The 23,027-nt window shown below is 40.3% G+C and overlaps 1 protein-coding gene across 1 annotated transcript; it reads right to left on the bottom strand.

The window, feature by feature from the left end:
* Window positions 1–205: 205 nt before the first annotated feature.
* DACT2 (dishevelled binding antagonist of beta catenin 2) lies at window positions 206–22,251 on the bottom strand. Its single transcript, XM_060753757.2, has 4 exons — window positions 21,863–22,251; window positions 5,591–5,723; window positions 4,443–4,730; window positions 206–2,755 (listed from the first exon to the last, which is right to left on the bottom strand). The coding sequence occupies exons 1-4, from the start codon at window positions 22,106–22,108 to the stop codon at window positions 957–959; spliced, it is 2,466 nt and encodes an 821-aa protein (XP_060609740.2). The 5' UTR covers window positions 22,109–22,251; the 3' UTR covers window positions 206–956.
* Window positions 22,252–23,027: the final 776 nt, after the last annotated feature.

The following is a 23,027-nucleotide window of genomic DNA, read 5'->3' as shown; positions in this document are numbered from 1 at the left end:
GGAAGGGGGAGAGAAGAATTTTCTTTGGGAAACCATCAAATAATGACAAGAGCGATATGCCTTATTGAAGAGAATGGGGAGAATAGAGGGACTACAGGACTTTTAAATAAGAATTTCTTTTTAGAACCTCTGAGACTGTAGTTAAAAGACAAAAGTCTCCCCACTCTTTAACACAAAAAAGACAGACTGTTATTTTACACCTGGGTTCATAATCATAACATTTATTGAGCCTGCAATAAAATCTGAGCAGAGATACTCTGTTCTCAGCCAATGCATTGTCTGGAATGCAGTTCACCTGCTCAAAAAACAACAACAACATCACAAACATCTCAATATAAAAAGATTACAGTGGTATCAGTCAGGCTTAAAAATACTTAATCCCATGAGTTTGCATTTCGATGCCTGTAGACCTCCTTTGCAAATAAATGACACTTCTCAAAGAAAGCTGATAAAAACTTCCAAGTCTATGTTGAGTGAGTAATGCTGACTAATGGGTGACAAGGACACAGAATTTGAATTTTGAAGGGAGATCTGAGAACATAAGTAGTGTCTCTGAATATGAGGAGATTTAGCCTTAACAAGAAACTTCCACTGACCTTCCCCCCACCCGCAAGCTTGGAAATCTTCCATGCACATTGATTTCTCAAAAATATCCATTAGACCGGTAGCACACATATCTTTTGAACCCTTAATATCTAGATGTGTGGGATGGGAAGGATGGGAGATATAAAGCCACATAAACACACATTTACAGAATAGAAAAAGGAAATTAGTAACAGTGTAATTAACACAGGCGTTTGCAAATGAACAACAACAACAAAACCCCTGCCTTAAGATCTTGGGGGCGGGGGAGGTTTAATTACATTTCATTTAACAAAATCCTTTTAAGTATCCGTCCGCTTTTGTTTTGCAAACTGAGACACAGCCAGCTGACAAAATAAGGATGATTCTCAGTTTTAAACCATAGTCATCACTTTCAGAGAAGCCGGCTGAAACCTCCTAATCTTCTTCTTGAGGGCCTTTGAAGCTTTGATGCGGCAAAGTTTGGGCACAGATGGAAGCGGCTGGGAGGAAGTCTGAGGAGATGTGGGATGCCTGACAGAAGTATCAGGCCAAATCAGTTCATGCTCCTCTATCTCCTCTTCCTCGTAGTCAAGAGTCAGACTGCTGCCTTCAGAGTCACTTTCACTGGACTCACTATCCCCAAAGCGGTTGGCTGTATAGTCACTGACCTCTCCCTCACTGGTCTCGGCAATGGTGGAGTGGAAAAGGGATGCACATTCAGCAGAGTACTCTGAATGGTCAGACTCACTTTTGGCATATGTCCCAGGACGAAAGGGGTGGCGGCTCTTTGAACGTGCCCTCATGGTTACAGCACGCATGATTCCTGCTCTCCTTCCTTGTGGTCTTGGTGTACCTAAGGCAAAGCTGCTAGACAGACTAGCAACCTGGGCTTTAGCTGAGATTTCCACTGTGGACTGCCATTTGCGGTGCTTTTTCTTGGTAGCTGCATCTATATAAGCTGCTTCAAGAGAATACATGGTATTGGCAGAGGTCTGGTACAGTCCAGGCCCAGAGGGTCCTTGGGGAAGCCTGAATGGCACAGGGTATAGGCTGGACTCTGAGCAAGACCGACCTGCAGTTTCGCCAGAAAAGGTAGGCCTCCGAATGAGGTTCCTTTCTCTCACCTGTCTCTGAGACAGACTCCACTCCACAGGCAGTTTGGCAGCAGGGTGGGGGAGCCCCCTTGGTTTCTCTGAATAAAATGTCTGTTTTCCTGGCCTCAGTGCCTTTTCACTGTTCCTCCTCTTTACCTTCACGGGCTTCATTTTAGAGTTAGCAAATCTCACCCTTACTTGATGGGACTCTGCGGGGACAAACTTGGCATGAACAAATCCTCCCTGAGGCATGAGATCGTGACCTCCTGCTTTTATGGCACTGACACACTTCTTGTGAGATTTGTTGGTTGGAGTCACATGAGAGTTGGTGGGGCTCAAGCCAGAATCCTCTGTTCCGAGCTGGGAGCTGGAAGAGCTACATTCCAGGCTGCTTTCCACAATTTCTGTCACGGGAGAGTCCCTCACAGATGACTTGGCAGATTGAGAAGTATTCACAGCCAAGGAAGACTCGGCATGACCCATGGTGGCTGTCTGCTCTACATTCACACAGTCCAGAGTCTCCTGCTGTTTGGCACATTCCCCCTCAGGCATCTCCCTCTGCAGTTTCCTCTCTGCTTTGTTTCTATGTGGTGAGCTCTCTTGTTTTTCCAGCTGGCTGCCACTGCTGTTAATTTTCACTCCACCGGCACTGGGGATTATAATGAGTCTCTGGAGCATTGTGAATGGCTGGCTCTTTGTTGGACACCTCTCACTGGCGTCCGCCTCATTGTTTCCTCTGCAGCGTGTCAGCTGAAGCAGTTTGTTGATGTAACCCCCTGGCCTGGACTCTCTGGCCGGTCGAGTCCTAATCAAACTGGGCCCAACAGCATTAGGTGCAACTTTGTTAGCCAACAGATAGCCTTCAGTTTCAGATGGTGGCCCCATCAGGGAAAAAAGGGGACTCTGTAAAGCCACAGCATGAAGGGGGCTGGGGTAAATATACACATCATTCCCACTCTTAGAGATCAGGTCACTCTGGTATTTGGGGTCCACAGAATAGATCTGATTATCTTCTCCTGGACAAAGCAGATGAGCAAATTTGGGGTCAGTTGCTTTTGGAAATCCCCCATCTCCAATGGTAAGTTTTTCAAGGTCACCTAATTAAACAACAAGGTTAAGAAAAAAGTCATGGTCAGCATAAGAGTATCAGGTTTTATTATGACCACATATCTTTTTTCTCTGGCCCCTTTTTCTGGACACTTGGTAGGAGGTGATCAATTATTTTTTGTAATAAGCTTTAATAGGTGATATAGTGTTAATTTTTATTTCATTTATCTCTCTGTTCATCATGATTGGCTAAAATACATGAACCATGCTGTTGGTTCACCTCTTAACATCAAGCACTAATATCTGCATTGGGAAAATGGACCTGTATTTATTGTATACTCATTTATAAAGTTATTTCCATAATCTATCAGTTCTAGTAACAACCTGAATTTTGGAAACATGAATCAGTGGGTTGAAGAAAGTTGATGGACCCATGAAGGCATCAACAAAGAGACACTTGAGGACAGAGACAGGAAATACACAATGTGAGAAACAGGGTCAGCAGCACATTCCTATTGCCCTTCCTACGCATACATGTGAAATTGGGTTTATTAAAAAGTACACAGTTTGAATTACCTTCTCCACTTCTGATCTAGATGGGAAAATTAAGGGATAATTCTGGTATTAACTAAATCAGAGGTATGCAAAATATCACCAGATACAGCCCCAGGGATTTTTTTTAACAAGGGCTTTAGACTTCTCTGCCAAAGACTACTGGTGTCCCACCAAACAACCCATGATTCTATAGCACTGAACTCTGACAGTGAAATTGTATTAATTCTACAGTGTAGGTGCACTCCTAGATGCACCTACACTGTAGAATTGTAGAGGGAAGCTTTATCACTTGCTCTCTGTATGACCATCTGTTGGGGGTGCTTTGATTGTGCTTTTCTTGCATGGCAAAGGGCTGGACTGGGAGGGGCACGTAATCTCTTCTAACTCTATGATTCCATAACCTTTATCATTTTTGAGTGTTATTTGGGGGAAGGGGCAATTTTTATTGTTTTCCTGAGACGGATGCCAAGCAGAGACCCAACAAGGCATTTCTCCATCAATGCACTCTAGTAATAAAACAGACTGAAAAACTTTCTCTCTGCCATACAGCTGTAAATGATTCAGAGTTTCCTGTCATATCACCTTTATTGGAATACGTTGTATTGCAAATGATTAGTCCATTTACACTCTTTAACACTTGTCACACTGCTTCTCCTCCTTTCATCTTGTAATTTAATCCCATTTTACCAAATTTATTATTTAATCAAGTTTTATTGTGTTTTAATTTATTTTAGTTAGCTATTACAGGAGTTTTATTTATTTATTTATTTATTTATTTATTTGTGACATTTCTACCCTGCTTTTCTCAACCCCGAATGGGACTCAAGGCAGCTTAACAACACAGGCAACTATTCAATGCTATTAAAAACAATGTAAAATTAAAATAAACATTTAAACACATCAAAACATTTAAACCAATATCACCACTGTTAAATCATACTATTCATAATTGTTTATGAAGTCTTAGATCAGTGATTAATGTCTATTTGTCTGTATATTTTTGTCTTTTATTGTTGATATTGTCAATGGACTAATTTATAAACAGATCTACCTACCTACCTACCTACCTGCCTATCTATTCATTTATGTTTTCAGAGCTGGAAACAATCAATCAAAATACACCTTGACTGCATTGGTTCTTTATACAATTGGCTAAATAAGGCTGGATATGGGATGTTTTACCTGTAGAAACAGGTCTTGGCCTGGACTTGGTAGGAGATCCTAAAACATCAGGGCAAGCTTTGATTCGGCATCCATCATTAGTATAGGCTCCCTGCTGTTGAAACTGGTTGCGTACTGTGGTTTCATCTGCAGATTTGGGACGGTAATCAATGATGCTGAGACGGGTTTTGGGATGCTGAGAAGGATTTGTCAATAGACTGGCATGGGAGGAAGAGATGGATTCACTGAAGACTGATGTACATGAATTGGACAAAGAACAGGAGCCAGCATCACTGAGTTCATAAAAACCTGCAAGATTAAGAGAAGACAAACCCTTGATTGCAGAGAACAAATGCATGATACAGAACCTAAGTGGAACCTCCCCATATTAACTATTTCATGGAATTGTCATTTTGAGGAAAACTGAGACAGAGAGCATTACAATGAAGTATTGAACCTCTTACATGTTCCTTAAGACTAAACCAACAATAACCCCCAAAACAATGCAATAAACCCTCTCCTCGCAAATATATCAATTGCTCATAAGACAGAATTTTTTTTCACAATAATCTAATTTTGTCCCTGCTGATTGCAACTAGGAAGGAAATTGCAAGATTCTGGAAAACAAATGAGAACGTACAATTTGATAGGTTTTATCAAGTATTTGTTTCAATAATAATAATAATAATAATCATCATCATCATCATCTTTATTTCTAGACTGCACCTCTCTCCCAAAAGAGACTTAGGGCTGTTTACAATACAATAACAAGCAAACACGCAAAGCCTTGCACAGTAACAAACAACAAACAATACAAAATAATACAGAATAATAACAGCAAACTTATTTACTGTTAGGTAGTAACTAGGTAATAATAAATCAACATAAAACAAAAATAATAACTATGACATTAAGAGTATATCACAACAGAGATTAATTTAGAAGTTATAAGCAATTATCTCATTTCTGTATTGTTAAGACTATAGCTTCCATCATCCCTTACAGGGCTGATGGGAATGTCATGCCAAATAGATCTGGAAAGATACAATTGTTTATCCAAGAGCAAGAAAACTTTGACTAACTGTGGTTTGTACTATTCATGCTTTCCCCCTCCACATACAACACAATGAAATACCAATATTAAAAAAAGAAGAAAATCCCCCAGTTACCTGAACTAGGTCTGCTGTCACTGTCAAGATACTCAATGGATGTCTTGCCTACATCCAGCTTCAGTTCACTAATTTGTTGGTCCAGCTGATCCAGATGGCTTTTCAGTCCAACATCTTGCCTCCTCAGACGTGACTATAACCAACAGGGAGGAAAAGAGACAATTTCAGACAGGGTTTAGTCTAAGCTTTCCTGCAAACTTTACATTTACAGGAAAGGCCTATATAAAATAGAGACATATAACTGATAGTGTAGCTTTTTTCTGTTTCTGCTTTCCATCTATCAAGGAATGTGATTGTTTCATGTAAGTACAAAAAGAGGTCTGGACACATTTTTGTATTTTTTTAAAAATAGGGATCACCCACTGTTTGTTTATTTCTGCATCTTATCTGCCTTGGGAGCATTTCAGAAACTACCTGAACACTCACTGTCTAAGAGAGCCCAATTCTTAAGATTTAAACCAATGCTCTCTGTAAAAGTCAACAAGATTGTCCTTAAATTGTAGTTCCTAGGTTTGATTACAACATCTTGGATGCTTGCATTTTTTTTTTTTGCTGGGTGTTTATATTGCTCATGTTCGTTGATGTTATTAACTCCTATTGTTTATTGTTATTTGGATCTTATATTGTGCAGATTTTTATCATATTAGTTGCCTTGGGATATTTTTTTTCTTGGAGACAAACTGTAAATGACACCACCTAAACAACTTTAAATCTCTGTAACATCTTTCCACATTCCACCTTTAAAAATATATACTGGAAGGTAGATTTTATAGTTCCTCTAAATCCATGTTACTTGTTCTAACTGATGTGGGAAAGCAACATTTGTTTTCTAAAAAGCCATGGAATGGGTATCATATTTGAGCTCATTGCCTGCAAATGTTTCTTTCTTTTGCAAACTGTTTTGAGGACAGGTAGCTGATGGCTCATGAAATGGAATATGTCCATGGACAAACACTCTGCCCTAAATGATGAATGCCAAAAACAGATCTAGGTCCAAAGAATCCGACCACTAGCCTTTTCATGTTCTGAAGCCAGACCTGGAGCCTACAGGGTATAATGTTGCTATCACTCCAAATAGCACCCCCATTTCATTCTATAACACAAGCTAAACAAAATAGTTGATCAATGTGATCATCATCTTCAATTACCATCCCCTGCACATAAGGCAGCTGCACATAACTGTCTTGATTGGAAACCCGAGGAAACAACGATTGCAGAAGCAAATAAAGATAAGAAAGAGCCGTTCTTTCATCCACATTCAACAACACCTCAAAATTTGCCCTGAGGCTTCTCTGCAGAAAGCCTCAGGACCTTTTCTTCTTCACCAGAAATGCAGTGGACTTTGGGGAAATCACCTCTGAGTCACCAAAAACACCTGAGAGTTTAGGCAAAAGCATACTCTATTGCAATTGGGGTAGGAGAAAGTGAGCCACGATTCAGTAAAAGCCTTAAAAGCACAGGACTTAACTAACCCCCCCCCCTTCTGTCTATCTTACTAATAAATCTACTTATTCTGCATTTCTGGATTACGTTCTTTTTTCTTATCATAATACTTTTCAATATTCCAGAAATATGTAGCTAAAAGCTTTTATGATTTCATGATAGTTGGCAGACTCATGAAGTTTTGGGGATCAAATAACTTTATATCCCATTATACTAGCTTAATAAATAAACACACCACATCTGTCTAGTCTGTTTGTTCACTTATTAGGTCCTTAGAAACATTAATTTATTTTCAAGGGTGACACCTTGAGAAAGTCTTCTTTTCTCATAGTACATTCGAAATGGGAAGGGGGATCTTGAATTACCTTTCCAAAAGTAAAATTATTACAAGTGTTTTCTCTGTAATGAGCATACTTTTGTGTCAAAGAGCCTGAGTCCTATGTTTCTCATGAACACACATTTCTACCATTTCAGTTCCTTTTTCACAGATTAACTTTCTCTGCAGATGTCTGGCAGCAAAATGAGATTCCCAATAATTTGTTTTTGTGTGTGCAAAGCCACAGTGAGAAATAGATCTATCAGTAGAAGTTGTTGTAGGTATTAGGGAATCTCTTACCAAACATTTTTTTTCTATTTACCCAGAAAATAAATGAATAGGATTATGATGTTGTTGGTGACTTTATTTCAGAACCACAGCTGGAAAAAGCAAGGTTTTGGCAACATAAATCTTAATTCTTTTTGAACAGCTCCATAAATGATCAAATGTTATGCATTCATTTTATGTGGAGAAGAAACATGGATGTACATCCAGCAATCCCCACACAACGTATTTTTCTTGTACTTCCATAATCTTCCTATGTTATTTTGTACACCTAATAAGAAAAACTTGATGGATCAAACTAAAGTTACACTATCTACAGGAGGCTCACCAGCATGAGCATGGTTGCAAATGAATGCTCCATCTTGTGTTCGTCAGCCTCCTGCCTCTGATAATTGACTATGATATATAGCTAACCTGACTGGCAATAATCAACAATGGCTGTGGTCTTCATACTAGAACAGAGTCCCGCCTGCATAGGGCATGAAATCTTCCTTCTGGACGGTCAAAATACTCCTGTGGCATAATGATTTGAGTACTGGATTATGCCTTTGATGAATCCCTGCTTGACCATGGTTACCCACTCGGTGACCTTGGGCCAGTTACACTCTTTCAACCTCAGAGTGAAGACACATTTGAGGAGGCAAAGGCAAACTTTCTCTAGACAAATCTTGCCAAGAAAAGCCTAAGGATCACCTTAAGACAGTGGTTCTCAAAACCTGTGGATCCCCAGGTGTTTTGGCCTACAACTCCCACAAATCCCTGCCAGTTTACCAGCTGTTAGGATTTCTGGGTGTTGAAGGCCAAAACATCTGGGGACCCACAGGCTGAGAACCACTGCCTTAAGACATGGCACGAAGGCACACAATAACAAGCAACAAATGAGCTCCCATTGGTTTGCTCATTTTTAGTACTCCACTGATTAGGAAAGGTTTTCTTTACATTAGGTACAGTTTTGGGATAAAATTGTCATTTATATGAAGTCTTTGTTTGGTAAACCCTAGAATGAAGAGTTTCTTATGCTGTAAAGCTCCAGCATATTCTTTCACATGAGATACAATATTTCAGCATTTCCTGACTACAAAATGTTGATTCTGGCCCCTTCCATACAGTTGAATAAAATCCCACATTTTATGCTTTGAACTGGAATATATGGTAGTGTGGACTCAGATAACTCAGTTCAAAGCAAATATTGTGGGATTTTCTGCCTTGATATTCTAGGTTATATGGCTATGCGGAAGGGCCCTCTGTTACAAGCCTTGTTCCAGATGCTTTGCATTTCTGTGATATGGTTGATATGTTTCAGATACAGAACCATTATCAACAGCATCTGAAATAAGAACTGATTGCCCAGGCATTAGATTTCTAAATTTCCTGTATGGAGTGGAGTGGAAGCACTTTTACGCTTCCTTTAATCTCACCCACTCAGGAAGTCACAATGTTTTGTTTCCAAGGCTGGAATTAATTGTTTAATGATTAATGTTTTGACATCCAATTCCTCCCTTTGTGGTTTCTGATTAATGGCAAAAAGGCCATAAAGCATTCACAGGGCTCTCAGGTATTCAAAGATAATGTATTGCATCTCCAGGATCTATTGGTAAATTTACAGCACTTTACATCAAATGATTTACAGCAATATTGTTAACCCTTTCCTCTTTCCAACTGTTTCCCAGTATGGGGAGGGTGAAGGGTCTCATGTTGCCTGACTGGCAGACTCCCATACTTCTTATTATCTTCTAATGTGATGTAAATTTCATCACTCAATTGTGTCTTAACACATTCTTCATGAGAATCCTGGAATCAGTGAGCTCCAAATTTTACTAGTCAGAACCTTGTGTACATTTACTTTCTTGAGCCAATTTAAACAACCAGGATACTTATTTACTCAGCAATGTTATAAAATGTAGGTCAACATCAGAAGAACCTAAACAAAAAGTGGTACCATAAATTAATATATTTCAAAAACTGAGTTAATTAGACTGTTGAAGCCTGAAATCTCTTTATGCTGTTACAGATTGCATAACTTTTTTAAAAAGCTGTTGGATGTGGACTTTTTAGTCTGTCTTATTATTATCCCCTCACAGAAAAGAGTTATGTACTTGGAGAGAAACATTCAACAAAATCAGAAGGAACATTATAACAGTATCAAAAGTCATTATTCTACAAATTATTGAGAAAGCACTTAAGTTTATTAGATATTGCACAAAATTTAAAACAGAGTCCTTGCCTACAGATAAAAACAGTGATATAAAGTCAGTTGCATATCTAGTCTAACTTGAGAACAGACAGGTTTGAAGACATGATTCCCAACTATTGAGATGGTTTTAAAGAGAACTGCATACATTCATGGGGATAATCTTATGGCTACTAATGGTGATTTTGTACTACCTACACTATCAAGCATTTTATCATTGGCTGGACAAATGATAAAACCCAGAAGGGATATTATCCTTAGGTCCTGTTGGGGTGACTTCAGATAGTCATCTAGTTGGTCACTGTGGAAAGCAGACTGTGTTTTACTGTCTTATTTTCTTAAGAAAATATCAAAACCATTGTCGATGCCAGATTTTGCAACCTGATTTAGCTGACTTTAATAAAGCACACATTTATTTGAACAGATGCAAATAGTAAGATGAATTCTAACACTAGTTTTTAACATTTTAATTTTGATTTAAATGTTAACGTAAACATTAACTAATAAGGGTCATGGTAGTACAACAGGTTAGACCTCTAGCTGCAGGAAATCTGCAGATTGGGGGGTTAGCAGTTCAAAGCCACAAGTCAGGGTGAGCTCTTGGATGTCAACCCTAACTTCTGTCTTCCTAGCAGTTCGAAAGCATGTAATTTGAACAGATCAATAGGTACTGCCTTGGTAGGGAGGTAAAAGGGTGCCCCAATGCAGACATGCCACTAATGGCAACACGATTGAAGAAGTCTATGGACAACAGGCTCCTTAGCATGGAAAAATGGAACAAGAGGACCTCCCCATGGCTGGAGTTGAGCATCGCCTCCAGATGCCAGAAATGGAAGGGGGTAGGCCTTTACTTTTGTCTGTGTATTGTATGTCTAGTGTGTAATGTGTAAAAAGGCATTGAAAGTTTGCCTTATATATGTAAAACTGTAAGTCGCTCTGAGTCCTTCCAGAGACATAAAGTGGAATATAAATAAAGTGTATTTATTTATTTTGTTAGTTAGCATCTTTATGATTATAGCAACAATTGTATTGTTTTTTTTTTGCTTCCAGTTAGAGCAGCAAGTGAAAATAAATAAATAAATAAATAATAAAAACTTTATTTATATCCCACTTTATCTCCACAAGGGGACTCAGGACGGATTCCAACAAACAAAAAAAGGCAAACATTAAATGCCTAAGTGCAACAACAGATACAAACATAATAGCCCAAAATAACCCCACTTATGACAACAACTTATAACATAACATCTAATAAATTAAATAAAATGTAACTTATCAAAAATGATATCTAACATAAAACTTAAATATAAAATATCCACATTTATTTACAGGTAAGTAAGTTGACATGAGGATGCTTTTGGTCCACTCGAGTATTGCTAAATTTACCTATAATCCTAAGCACATTTATTGAGACATAAGGCTTCTGGGATGCTTCTGGGATATAAGGCTGAGGAAACACCTCTAGCATAGGGCTGCATGTACAGTAGTCAAATATGCCTGTTCACATTTTGGCAGCTATTGATGCATTTGATAAGGGCCTGCCAAAACTGGTTTCTAAGTTGTTTTCTCCCCAGATGTAGTGAAAATGAATTAATACATTTATCAGTACCAAATGCTGACATCTCCATCTTTGCCTATAAAAAGGAAACACTCAGAATGCTCCCCTGCCCACTTTGAAACCCCAGTGAATGTCACTAATTCTTGACAAGCTATTCCTTCATTTTCAAATCTTATTTGGAAGAAAATGCACACAGAGATGAGCTATTACAGCCCAAATTGCATGTGTCAAATAGGAATGGATGGCTTTGGTCAGAGGTCATTGGGCGTTTCTATTAACCTGGTGGCCTTCAGCAAGCAATAAATGCTTTAAATCATATTTTCTTTTGGGTGAAATAAAACGAAGGGGAGCCATTAGTTAAAATTATCAATGACAGGTAATCAAGGAGTTGGCAGTACACTTGTGCTGCTATTTTGACTCTAATCAAGATTTGCTTGTTGCAATGTTTCACAAGTGGGGCTTAAGCATTCCCTGAAGGTTAAAGCCAATTTCCCCTCCAAGATGCCTTCTGATAAAGCTGCTGTTGGTGAATACCCTTTGTGTTTTCACACCTGATTGATAACGTACAGCCAAGTCCATCGCCAATAAGAGGGAAGGGGGTGGGAGAGATCTGAATTAACCTGGAGTTTACTGAAGTGTGTAATTGCCAGTACAGGAAAGATTAAAGCATATAATGTTTTGATTATATTCTTCTTCCAAGAACAAGATCCAACCCTAGTATATATTTGCTGCTTAATAAAGAAGTACAGGGGTTAAGAAAAGAGAAGTAATCAATATCAAACCAATTTAATTGCCCCATTCTTGCAATTCTATACATTTCTGCTTGGAAGTAAGTTACATTTAATTCAGAGAGGTGTGCTCCCCGATCACTGTGACTAGAACTTCAATCTACTCTAAGAAGGAATGTAGGTAGCTCCTCTCTATAGCTGTTTCAAATGCCAGTTCAATATAGGCCACAATAAACCATTCTTTATATAGCAAAGGAATAATACAATTGTTTATGAGGTAAGATATTACATAAGATAATCATCCAAACTGCAAAACAAACTCTGTTGATGGAGGTTGGGAGATCTGACAAAACATATGACAAAAACAAAGACTTACTACTTTGTGTGATGATACAAAATAGTTATGCAGGCAAGTATGAATAAGCCATACAGGAATTTTTGGAATTCTAAAATCCAAAGAACTCCACATTTTAAAACTAGGATAATGGATAGGTAGGAATTTTCAGATAGGGGTTATTCAACCTTCAGTATACCGAGGTATCACCAGAAAGTGGGTTGCTGTGAGTTTTCCAGGCTGTATGGCCATGTTCCAGAAACACTCTTTCCTGACATTTTGCACATATCTATGGCAGGCATCCTCAGAGGTTGCAAGGGCTGTTGGAAACTAGGCAAGTGAGCTTTATATATCTGTGGAGTGTCCAGGGTGTGAGAAATAACTCTTGTCTGCTTGATTAGCACTGAATGGCCCTGCAGCTTCAAAGCCTGGCTGATTGCTGCCTGGGGATCCTTTGTTGGGATGTGTTAGCTGGCTGATTGTTTCTTGTCTGGAATTCCCTTGGGTTTTTTGAGTGTTGCTCTTTATTTATTGTCCTGATTTTAGAGTGTTTTTTAATACTGGTAACCAGATTTTTTTCATTTTCATGGTTTTCTCCTTTCTGTTGGAACTGTCCACAGGCTTGTGGATTTCAATGGCTTTTCTGTGTAGTCTGACATGGTAGTTGTTAGTGTGATCCAGCATTTCTGCTCCATTAACCTAGTTTGGCATCCAGCCAAAAAATCTTTATAATGGAGATTTTGGAGCTTTCTGTAAAGGACCAGTGTGGTTAACTACACCTTCCCCAAAGGACCAACAGGAATAACTATACTTTCTCTTTACCTGTTCATTCATCTAGCATACTTACAAAAAGAGATCTCAATGCTTCAGATCCAGAACAGTGTAGTAGGTAAGAGTTTGAGCTAGGGAAAGCCTTGCACAAATTTTGAAGTGCCCCCTGAGAAGCCACTATTAACATTTTGAAACTAGCACCAACATGTTATGCATGATATGATATTAATATTGGTCTTACAGAATCATTTGAAGGATTACAGAGATAATGGAAGTGAAAGGATTTGAAACTCAACAGTGTAATATGAAATAATTACAGAAAATATTTTTGTTGGTGCTGGTGCTGTTAATTTAAAACACACCCACTCAAATCTGTCTTCACTTAGAAACTGGCTCAAAGTTTGATACAGAGGTAGCTTAAGTTAATTATGGGTACGAGCATCTCCCTCGCACTTATGAACAATTTAGTTTGTCAACTGTGTAATGCTGCAGATTTAGAAGCATTTTGGTACAATGCTTTCCAGGTTTAATGCCTTTTGAATAAAGTGATAAAGTAAATAGTAATGGACAACACCGTGAATTACTATTTAAAAGCTGGCATTGTTGTTACAATGAATTGCTTGTTCAATGTTACAATAAGTAACGGGAAAATGTTACTTTAAAATAGTGTATTTCCAAACTCTGGTTTCTCCTAAAGTTCTGTATTCAGAAGTTTGCTGTCTTTGAATGTAGGGACCTTCCACATAGCCATATAACCCAGAATATTAAGGCAGATAATCCATAATATCTGCTTTGTACTGGATTATCTGAGTCCAGTTTAATGCGGATTTTATACATCTGTGTGGAAGGGGCCATAGTAGTTCCCTCTATCCAAACAAGATAGCTGTTAATAGATAAGCTTATCAACTATTGCCCAGTTATCACATTTTTTGAAACACCAAAGCAAGGACTTCATTTTTTCAAAGGTGTTGCTTTTGATGTGAGGCCTTTCCCATGTGAAGAGTAACACCATGAAGAGAAGGATGTTTTTGTGTGGAGGGTTTCAATAGTTCTTGCTTCCATGGGGAATTTCCCCACCAACCAAGGCATATTCAAGAAAGCAAGGTGAGTAATTTCTGAACAGGGCTTAAGTTTATCTAACCTCTTTCTAAAGCCATCTAATCTAGCAACCATCACCACCTCTTGCAGCACTGCATTCCACACATTAATTGTTCATTGTGTGAAGAAGTACTTCTGTGTTGATCCTGATGTCTTTGGATTGACTACCAATCAATTTTACTGTCATATGTTTGTCTCTTCAGATCTCCCAACCTCCTAAATCTGGAGAGAGACAAAGATTTTTTGTATACATTCTTTTAACAGAATGCACTGCTACACACTAAACTAACTGTGCATAGTTGAACCAGATATTTAAATTAACAATCTGTTGCTGCTAATGTACTTCCTATCTTGCAGTTCTATATAGAATACTATTCTATTTCAAGCATTCTGCAATATCTCCCCAATGGAAGATAGATAGATAGATAGATAGATTTAAAAAATCTGACAGACTTCATTATCATTGTTTGAATACTGCTGACTTCATATACTGTATGTGTGTGTGTGTGAAGTCAGCAGTATCCAAACAATGATAATGTTGAGAATGCCAAAAGCTACATTTTAGGAATTATTTTGTGCACTTTCTCAACAAAGATATGCTAAAACCTCAATTCCCATCTTAAAAGCTTTGCGACTTCATTATGATATGAATGGTTATTTGGCAGCTAACAAAGACATATCTCTTGAACCTTTTCAAATACAAAAAAACTAGATTTTTTTAAAATCTACCCAGAACACTGAACACTGATGAATCTCATAACAGGGATATACCAATATAAATGAACATTGAGATAGTTTAAAGAACTACCCCATTGAAATGTTTTACAGAATGATACATGATTCAAAAGAAAAATCAGTATGGATGATTGGGTTGCTGTGAGTTTTATGGGCTGTATGGCCATGTTCCAGAAGCATTCTCTCCAGATATTTATGGATGATGTTGCAACACAGTATCACATTTGCCCTACATACTATGATTAATTCCAAGTAGGATAGACCAATGCATTAATTACAATGGTAAATTGGTATGTATGCACAACTAAGGGCCCTTCCACACAGCCATATAACCAGAATACCAAGACAGATAATCCACAATATCTAATTTGAACTGGTTATCTGAGTCCACACTGACATATAATCCAGTTCAACATGTATTTTATACAGCTGTGTGGAGGGGGCTTCATTCACCCATGGCTTATTTTATTTGGAACTAGGAACTGGATTTCAAATTTTGCTTTTATTTATTTAAAAATATATTTTTGGAGAACAAGATCATCTGGCATATACACACATTTATAGATAAGATTTTCCTAGAGTATTTTGCAGATATTCATTGAAAAACTATAGCAAAATGTACTGCAGGATGTCCCACAAAAACAAAGTTTCCACAGTTTTATAATCCTTTTCCATGTTTTTATGATAGACCCAATTATCAAAAATTGTGTTACATAGTGTAATTCCTCCCACCCAAATGACAAGATCAATTTTTGGGCCCTTCCACATAGCCCTATATCCCAAAATATCAAGGCAGAAAATCTCACAATATCTGCTTTGAACTGGGTTATCTGAGTCCATACTCAGATAATGTGGGATTCTGGGATATAGGGCTGTGTGGAAGGGCCCTTTAACAACTTTGTTCTATTTATATTAAAAGCCTGAAATTTTTAAAAGTTTTGATATGTCTGAAAAGCTGTAAATAATTAAGTGAGCAAAAATTGAAAGCCATTCTTCACGGCTGTTTACTGATGAGTAAACCGCATTTAAATCAATAAGAATTAATTCCAATTAAGTTCCTAATCCTATGCAAACTTACCTGGAATGAATCTCAATTTAATGGTGCTTACTTATTAGGTTGGATCTACATTGCCAAATAATGTAGTTTGAACTGCACTTAACTGCATTGTATGGGTCTACTCGGTCCATATAATGCGGTTCAAACTACATTATTTGACAGTGTAGATCCAGCCTAAGTAAGCATGGATAGGACCATGTAAACATGCTTACTATTTAATAATAATTTGACAGTGCCACAAAAAGGATCAATTTTAAAACAAAACAAGGAAGCATTACAACTTCCCTTTTTAAGTTAATAACACAGTAATTCCCCAAATATCCTCTCTTCAAAGTTATACTATTGAATTTACTTAGATTTCAACGAGATTATTCAGAGAGAAATGGCAGTTGACATAGCAGAGTTTCATGGGGTGGGGATTTTAAAGTGTGTTTACTTGGACTTCTGCTAAATTCAACATTTTCTATGTCTTAAAAAGTCTATATAAAATAAGAACTTATGGGCGGTTCCAGACAGGACTTTAATGCGGGCCAAATCAGGTTTTAAAAACTTGATTGGGCACGCATTACAGCCCACACACTGGCCCAACATTCTTGCTTTCCTGAAGGAAAGGGTGTTCAGATGCCTTGCCAGATCTTCCGGCAGAGCACCCAGATGCAAAAGAACCACCCCCACCCCAGAAAAGCCTTAAAAAGAAAAAAAATAACTTACCCGGCTGGCATTTCCCTGCTGTTGGCTCTCTCCTAGTGCATAAAAATGATGTACCAGGAGAATGGGCGGGCTAGGAGTGATTTTCCTCCTCCCCCTTCTTTTGGCGCGTAATTTCTATGTGCCAGGAGAGGGCCAGCAGCAAGGAAATGCCAGCTGGGTGAGTTATATTTTTTTTCTTTTTAAGGCTTTTAAAGGAATTTTGTGAGGGGGTGGAGCTGTCTTGGGATTTTTGGGCTCCAGGAGCCCAAAAATCCCGAGACAGCTGTGTGGATTGGTACTAGAAGTCATGCGACATGGTCCCCGGGCCCAATCCAAACAGTGCCCACAACTGGAAAGACCTGGCTCTTCTGAAAGACCCGGGTCTTTCCAGCTGTCAAATTAATTAGGGACAAAGCAAGGCTTTTCTGCTTTGTCCCAAATTAATTTGCTTTTACCTGAGGCATTGTTTGGATGCTCCAGGTAAAAACACGGGTGTGCATGTTTTAGGTGTTGTCTGGATGTGCCTTAAGACTGTCTTTAAAAACCCTAAACAATGGGAAGGGCCACCAAAAGCACTATTTAGACTGAAGAGTGCTTATACATTTTTGACTTTGATCTTATATGCATGGATAACATGTAGTAAAATTCAAGTCAAAACATGGCAGGGGGTTGGACCAAATGGCCCATGTGGTCTCTTCTAACTCCAATCCTATGTAACCACTAAGGAGGAGGAACTAGTGAGTGGGTTTTAGAGTCACTTGAAAATCCTGCATCCTTTTCATGCTGAAAATACTTCTGTGAGAAAAGACATGGAAAGATTGCAATGGCTATTTTATGGGAAAGCCACATGCACAGGCTATATGACAGAGGTTTAGTGAGAAAGATTTAGGCGGGATTAAAAAAAAAACATTTCAGGGCTGTTATATGTCTGTAGTTTTAAGTGCTGGCTCCTAGTTTAAATAACTGTTTCTTATCATGCATCACGTCTAAAGATTAGAATGGAAATACAGAAACTCATTCTTAGATCTTCTGCAGGAAATACTATTTAGAATGTGTGCATTGTTAAAAACAATTGTTTTGAAACAGACCTGCTCTAAGTATTTTAAAGAAGCATTTAAAACATGTCACTGATTCCTTCTACTAAGTAATCCACTTTGCACTCTGAAATGTACACACCTCACCCACCATATACTGTACACAGAAAACTAAAGATTAAAAAGCAGAAGCTTAAAATTAAGAGTGGGATTGATGACAGATAACACTGTGATTTGCCTCTTGCCTAATGTGCCTATATGAGTGGTATATATGTAGACACACATGTATTTAGACATACATACATTTAGGGTTTATCACTGACAACATGTTACACAAAGATTGAGCATCTCATTTTCAGAATTCTTGAGGGCCCTTCCAGACAGGCTCTATATCCCAGGATCTGATCCCAGGTTTTATGCTTTAAACTGGATTATATGAGTTCACACTGCCAGATAATCTGGGATAAACAGAAACCTGGGATCAGATCCTGGGATATAGGGCCTTTTCTGAAATGGCCCTGGGATAGTGACACCTTTGCTTTCTGAAGGTTCAATGCACACCCATTGTTTCAATGCACACTTATGTTCAGAGTATATGTGTAAGATAGATATATAGGAAACATAAATGAATTTAGTCCAATCTCCAAGATTTTGCATTATGTATGTATACACAGCTACAAGAGGTCCAAAATCTGAAAAAAAATGAAAACAAAAATACTTCATAAAGTAAACAATCTACCTGTACACCTGTTTGTATGTGGTATGTAAATGCATATAATGTGTAGACCAGTGGTTCTTAATCTGTGGGCCGTAGACCACCAGTGTGTTGTGAGGATGAAAATCTGGTCCGTGAGCCTCCTGTCTCTTTATTTAATTTAATTTAATTTATTTCTGCTCTTTTTGCCTCGCCTACCACTCCTTTTCTGATGCTGACTATAGCATATGTTCTGTATCAGAAACTAGAGCTGATGTGGTCTAGCCAACACCATTTTCTGAATTGGCACCCAAAACTGAATCTAAAGTTGAGCAAAAACTGATTCGTAACCTTTTTGGTACTAATGTTGGAGAGTGGTCCCTGGTCAAAGTGGTCCCTGACCAAGTGGTTCCTAGTCAAAATGGTCCCTGGTAAAAAAAAAATGGGAACCACTGGTGTAGATACATGGTCTCAAGTACTAAGGCTCAATCTAAAATATGTATGTCTGAACAGGAATGAGGAAAATCTCCAATTGTGCAGCCAACATGAATGCATTTGCTAATGGCTTCATAAGAGTTATTGAACCAGGGTGCAGAATTTCTTTATGGAAGGATTTCAGGGATATAGGGGATATAGGTATGCTGTGAAATGAATGCAGTTTGACTTCACTTTAACTACAGCAACTTAATGCTATGGGATCCTGGGAGTTACAATTTCCCCCACTAAACTGGCAGAGAAGGCTAAGACCTGCAGCCCCTATGATTCACTGATATAACACTGAGTTATAGCAGTTAAAGCAGGCATGGGCAAACTTAGGCCCTCCAGGTGTTTTGGATTTCAACTCCCACCATTCCTAACAGCCTCAGGTCCCTTCCTTTCCCCCCTCAGCCACTTAAGCAGCTGAGGGAGAAAAGGAAGGGACCTGAGGCTGTCAGGAATGGTGGGAATTGAAGTCCAAAACACCTGGAGGGCCCAAGTTTGCCCATGGCTGAGTTAAAGGGATGCCAACCAAAACGGCTTCTCCAATGCAGGGCCCCCAGAGAAGAGGGGGACTGAAGAAAACACTAGATGCAGCTTCAGACAGAAGAATGGCAGAGCCCAGTCCAGCCTCGCCAATGCCTGCTACTAGTGCTTTTCCCAAGGGGCATCTCCACTGCAGCGCTCATGCAGTTTGACACCTGCCTCTTGAACCGCGAGGGCTCTGTCTTTGCTTTGGGATGGTCACACAGGAGTGGTCGTTTCCCAAGCCTTCTCTGCCAAAGAATGCGGGAGGGAGCCTCCCCAAAAACTGCAACCCCATTGATTCCATAGATAGCATGATGGAGCTCTGGCAGTTCAAGTGATGTCAGACTGCATTAATCCCAGGGTGCAGAGATGCATCTTCCTTTGGTTTCTTGAATGCATACCGTGTGTTGGCTCCAACATGGAGCTTGGGCTTTGCTGGGGACACACCTTCGTCTCGGGAGCAAGCATCGCAGGCTTTGCCTTCTCATCTCTGCACTGCACTGCCGAATCAATACAGTTCGACACCCTCTGAACTGCAGCGGCTCAATGCTTTGGAATGGCTGGAAGGGGGGGGGGGGGGGGGCTCCACGCCTTCTCTGCCAGGATTCCATAGCATTGAATCTTTTTTTACTCCTACCTCATCCAGGGTTTTATCATTTTATCTTGTGCATTTGGCCCGCCCATTGTGTTTGATTTTCTATTATGTTATTTGGCTTTATTTATTTTATTTTATACTGTATGCATTTTATTCTGATGTAATTTTTGTTGTTTTGTATTTTGTATTGTATTTTGCTGTATTGTATTGTCGGGCTTGGCCTCCGGGGAGATGGTGGCTGGGTATAAATAAAGATGATGATGATTATTATTATTATTTTACTGACACAAAAACACAGTTTGTCACAGCAAATGAGATCTATATGCTGGTGGCTCTATTATTATTATTATTATTATTATTATTATTATTATTATTGAGCCATCGGTTCAAGGAGTGGCAAAGTGCTTGCACCAAATAGTGCAGATCAGCATTTCTTAACCTGGGGGGGGGGGGGGGTATGAGAGGGGTCACCAAAGACCATCAGAAAACACAATATTCTCTCTTGGTCATGGGGGTTCTGTGTGGGAAGTTTTGCCCAATTCTATCGTTGGTGGGGTTAAGAATGTGCTTTGATTGTTGGTGAACTATACATCCCAGCAACTACAACTCCCAAATATTGGGGTCTATTTCCCCCCAAACTCCACCAGTGTTCACATTTGGTCATATTGAGTATTCGTGCCAAGTTTGGTCCAGATCCATCATTGTTTTGAGTCTCTGGATGTAGGCGAACTACAACTCCCAAACTCAAGGTTGATGCCCACCAAACCCTTCCAGTATTTTCTATTCGTCATGGGGGTTCTGTGTGGGAAGATTTCTCAAATCTATCATTGGTGAGGTTCAGAATGCACTTTGACTGTAGGTGAACTATGAATCCCAGCAACTACAACTCCCAAATGTTGGGTTCTATTTCCCCCAAACTCCAGCAGTGTTCACATTTGGGCATATTGAGTATTCATGCCAAGTTTGGTCCAGATCCATCATTGTTTTGAGTCCACAGTGCTCTCTGGATGTAGGTGAACTACAATTCCCAAACTCAAGGTCGATGCCCACCAAACCCTTTCAGTATTTTCTATTGGTCATGGGAGTTCCGTGTGCCAAGTTTGGTTCAAATTCCATCATTGGTGGAATTCAGAATGTGCTTTGATTGTAGGCAAACTATAAATCCCAGCAACTACAACTCCCAAATGTCGGGGTCTATTTTCCCCAAACTCCACCAGTGTTCACATTTGGGGGCATATTGAGTATTCATGCCAAGTTGGGTCCAGATCCATCATTGTTTTGAGTCCACAGAGCTCTCTGGTTGTAGGTGAACTACAACTCCCGTACTCAAGGTCGATGCCCACCAAACCCTTCCAACATTTTCTGTTGGCCATGGAAGTTCTATGTGCCAAGTTTGGTTAAAAATTCCATCGTTGGTGGAATTTAGAATGCGCTTTGATTGTAGGCAAACAATAAATCCCGGCAACTACAACTCCCAAATCAATCCCTCCCCGCAACCCCACCAGGGCGTATCGGTATTTGTGCCAAATTTGGTCCAGTGGATGAAAATCCATCCTGCATATCAGATATTTGCATGACGATTCAGAACAGATGCAAAATTACAGTTACGAAAATGATGGTATGGTTGGGAGGTCAGCACCACATGAGGAAGAGGATGAAGGCGTCGCGGCATGAGGGAGGTGGAGAGCCCCGGGTGTGGATGCCCCCCTGGCTCTCCCCTGGGCGCGCCCCTTCTTACCAGCTGCTCCTTGAGGGCGGTGAGGGTGGCTTCCAGGCGCTGCTCCTTGCTCTCCTCGGGCCGCATGGCCAAGGCCGCCCGGACCCGCGCCCGCTGCTTCTCCCGCAGCACCTGCAGCTCCTGGAGGCCGGCCAAGGCGGCTTGGAGCCTCTCGCTGACCCGGCCCCGGTCCCAGCCGGACAGCCGCGGCTGCGAAGAAGGAGGGGGAGGCGGCGCCGGCGGCGGGGTCTGCCTTCCCAGCAGCATCTTCCCTCCGAAGCGGCTCAAGCAGCCCGAGCCATGCCGAGGGAGGGAGGAAGGAAGGAAGGGAAGGCGCGCCCGCTCGCCTCGCCTTCGCCGAAGGGAATGGAGCCAAGCGGGGGCTGCGGCTCTCTGTCCTCCCTCCTCCTCCTCCTCCTCCTCCTCCTCCTCCAGCCCAGGGCAGACCCCGAGCCGGCAGTTCCCGCAGCCAATCGCCGCTCGCCTTCATTCATTCATGCACCCCCCCCCCCTTTCTCTCTCTTAGTCCCGCCCCCTCGCCGGGAAGGTTCACCCAGAGGTCTAGGCTTCCAAAGGAGGATCAGCCTCTTTGGGGGCAAGGCGTGTGGATGTAATCCCGCGGGACTGACGTCAAAGAAGTCCCTTCCTTCCACCCCCCAGGCCCACCCCATGATGGGAGCAAGTCAGGACCCGTTGACATTGCCATTGGATTTTTTTTTAAAAGGATATCAGAAGCGAATTGAGAAGTGGACATTCCACAGATAGATAAACCCCATTTTTCTAGCTTCCAAAAGACTTCACAACTTCTGAGGATGACTGCCAGAGATGCAGGTGAAACGTCAGGAGATAATGCTTCTGGAACATGGCCATACAGCCCGAAAAACTTACAACAACCCAGGATTGAGAATATACTGCAAGTCGCTTCTGGGGTGAGAGAATTGGCCATCTGCAAGGAATTTGCCCAGGGGACACCCGGATGTGTCACCATCCTAAAGAAGGCTTCTCTCATGTCCCCACATGGGAAGCTGGGCCTGACAGACGGGAGCCTACCCTACTCCCCGGATTTGAACCACAGACCTTCAGGTCAACAGTTCAGTTGGCACAAGGGTTTAACCCAGTGGTTCTTAACCTGTGGACCTTAACCAATTTTCTGAATCACCACCCCAAAACGAATCTAAAGTTGACC

This window comes from Anolis sagrei, chromosome 1 (assembly GCF_037176765.1).
Source record: "Anolis sagrei isolate rAnoSag1 chromosome 1, rAnoSag1.mat, whole genome shotgun sequence".
NCBI classification, from domain to species: domain Eukaryota; kingdom Metazoa; phylum Chordata; class Lepidosauria; order Squamata; family Dactyloidae; genus Anolis; species Anolis sagrei.
The sequence above is the reverse complement of the archived record's forward strand: the minus strand, read 5'-3'. Positions and strand labels throughout refer to the sequence as shown.

Bases quoted from the DNA above. Each gene is read 5' to 3' on its own strand.
- DACT2 (XM_060753757.2), bottom strand. From the start codon at position 22,108: ATGCTGCTGGGAAGGCAGACCCCGCCGCCGGCGCCGCCTCCCCCTCCT. The intron at 5,724-21,862 runs GTAAGAAGGGGC...TGTTGGTTATAG, and splicing joins CCGCCCTCAAGGAGCAGCTG to TCACGTCTGAGGAGGCAAGA. The intron at 4,731-5,590 runs GTAACTGGGGGA...TTAATCTTGCAG, and splicing joins TGACAGCAGACCTAGTTCAG to GTTTTTATGAACTCAGTGAT.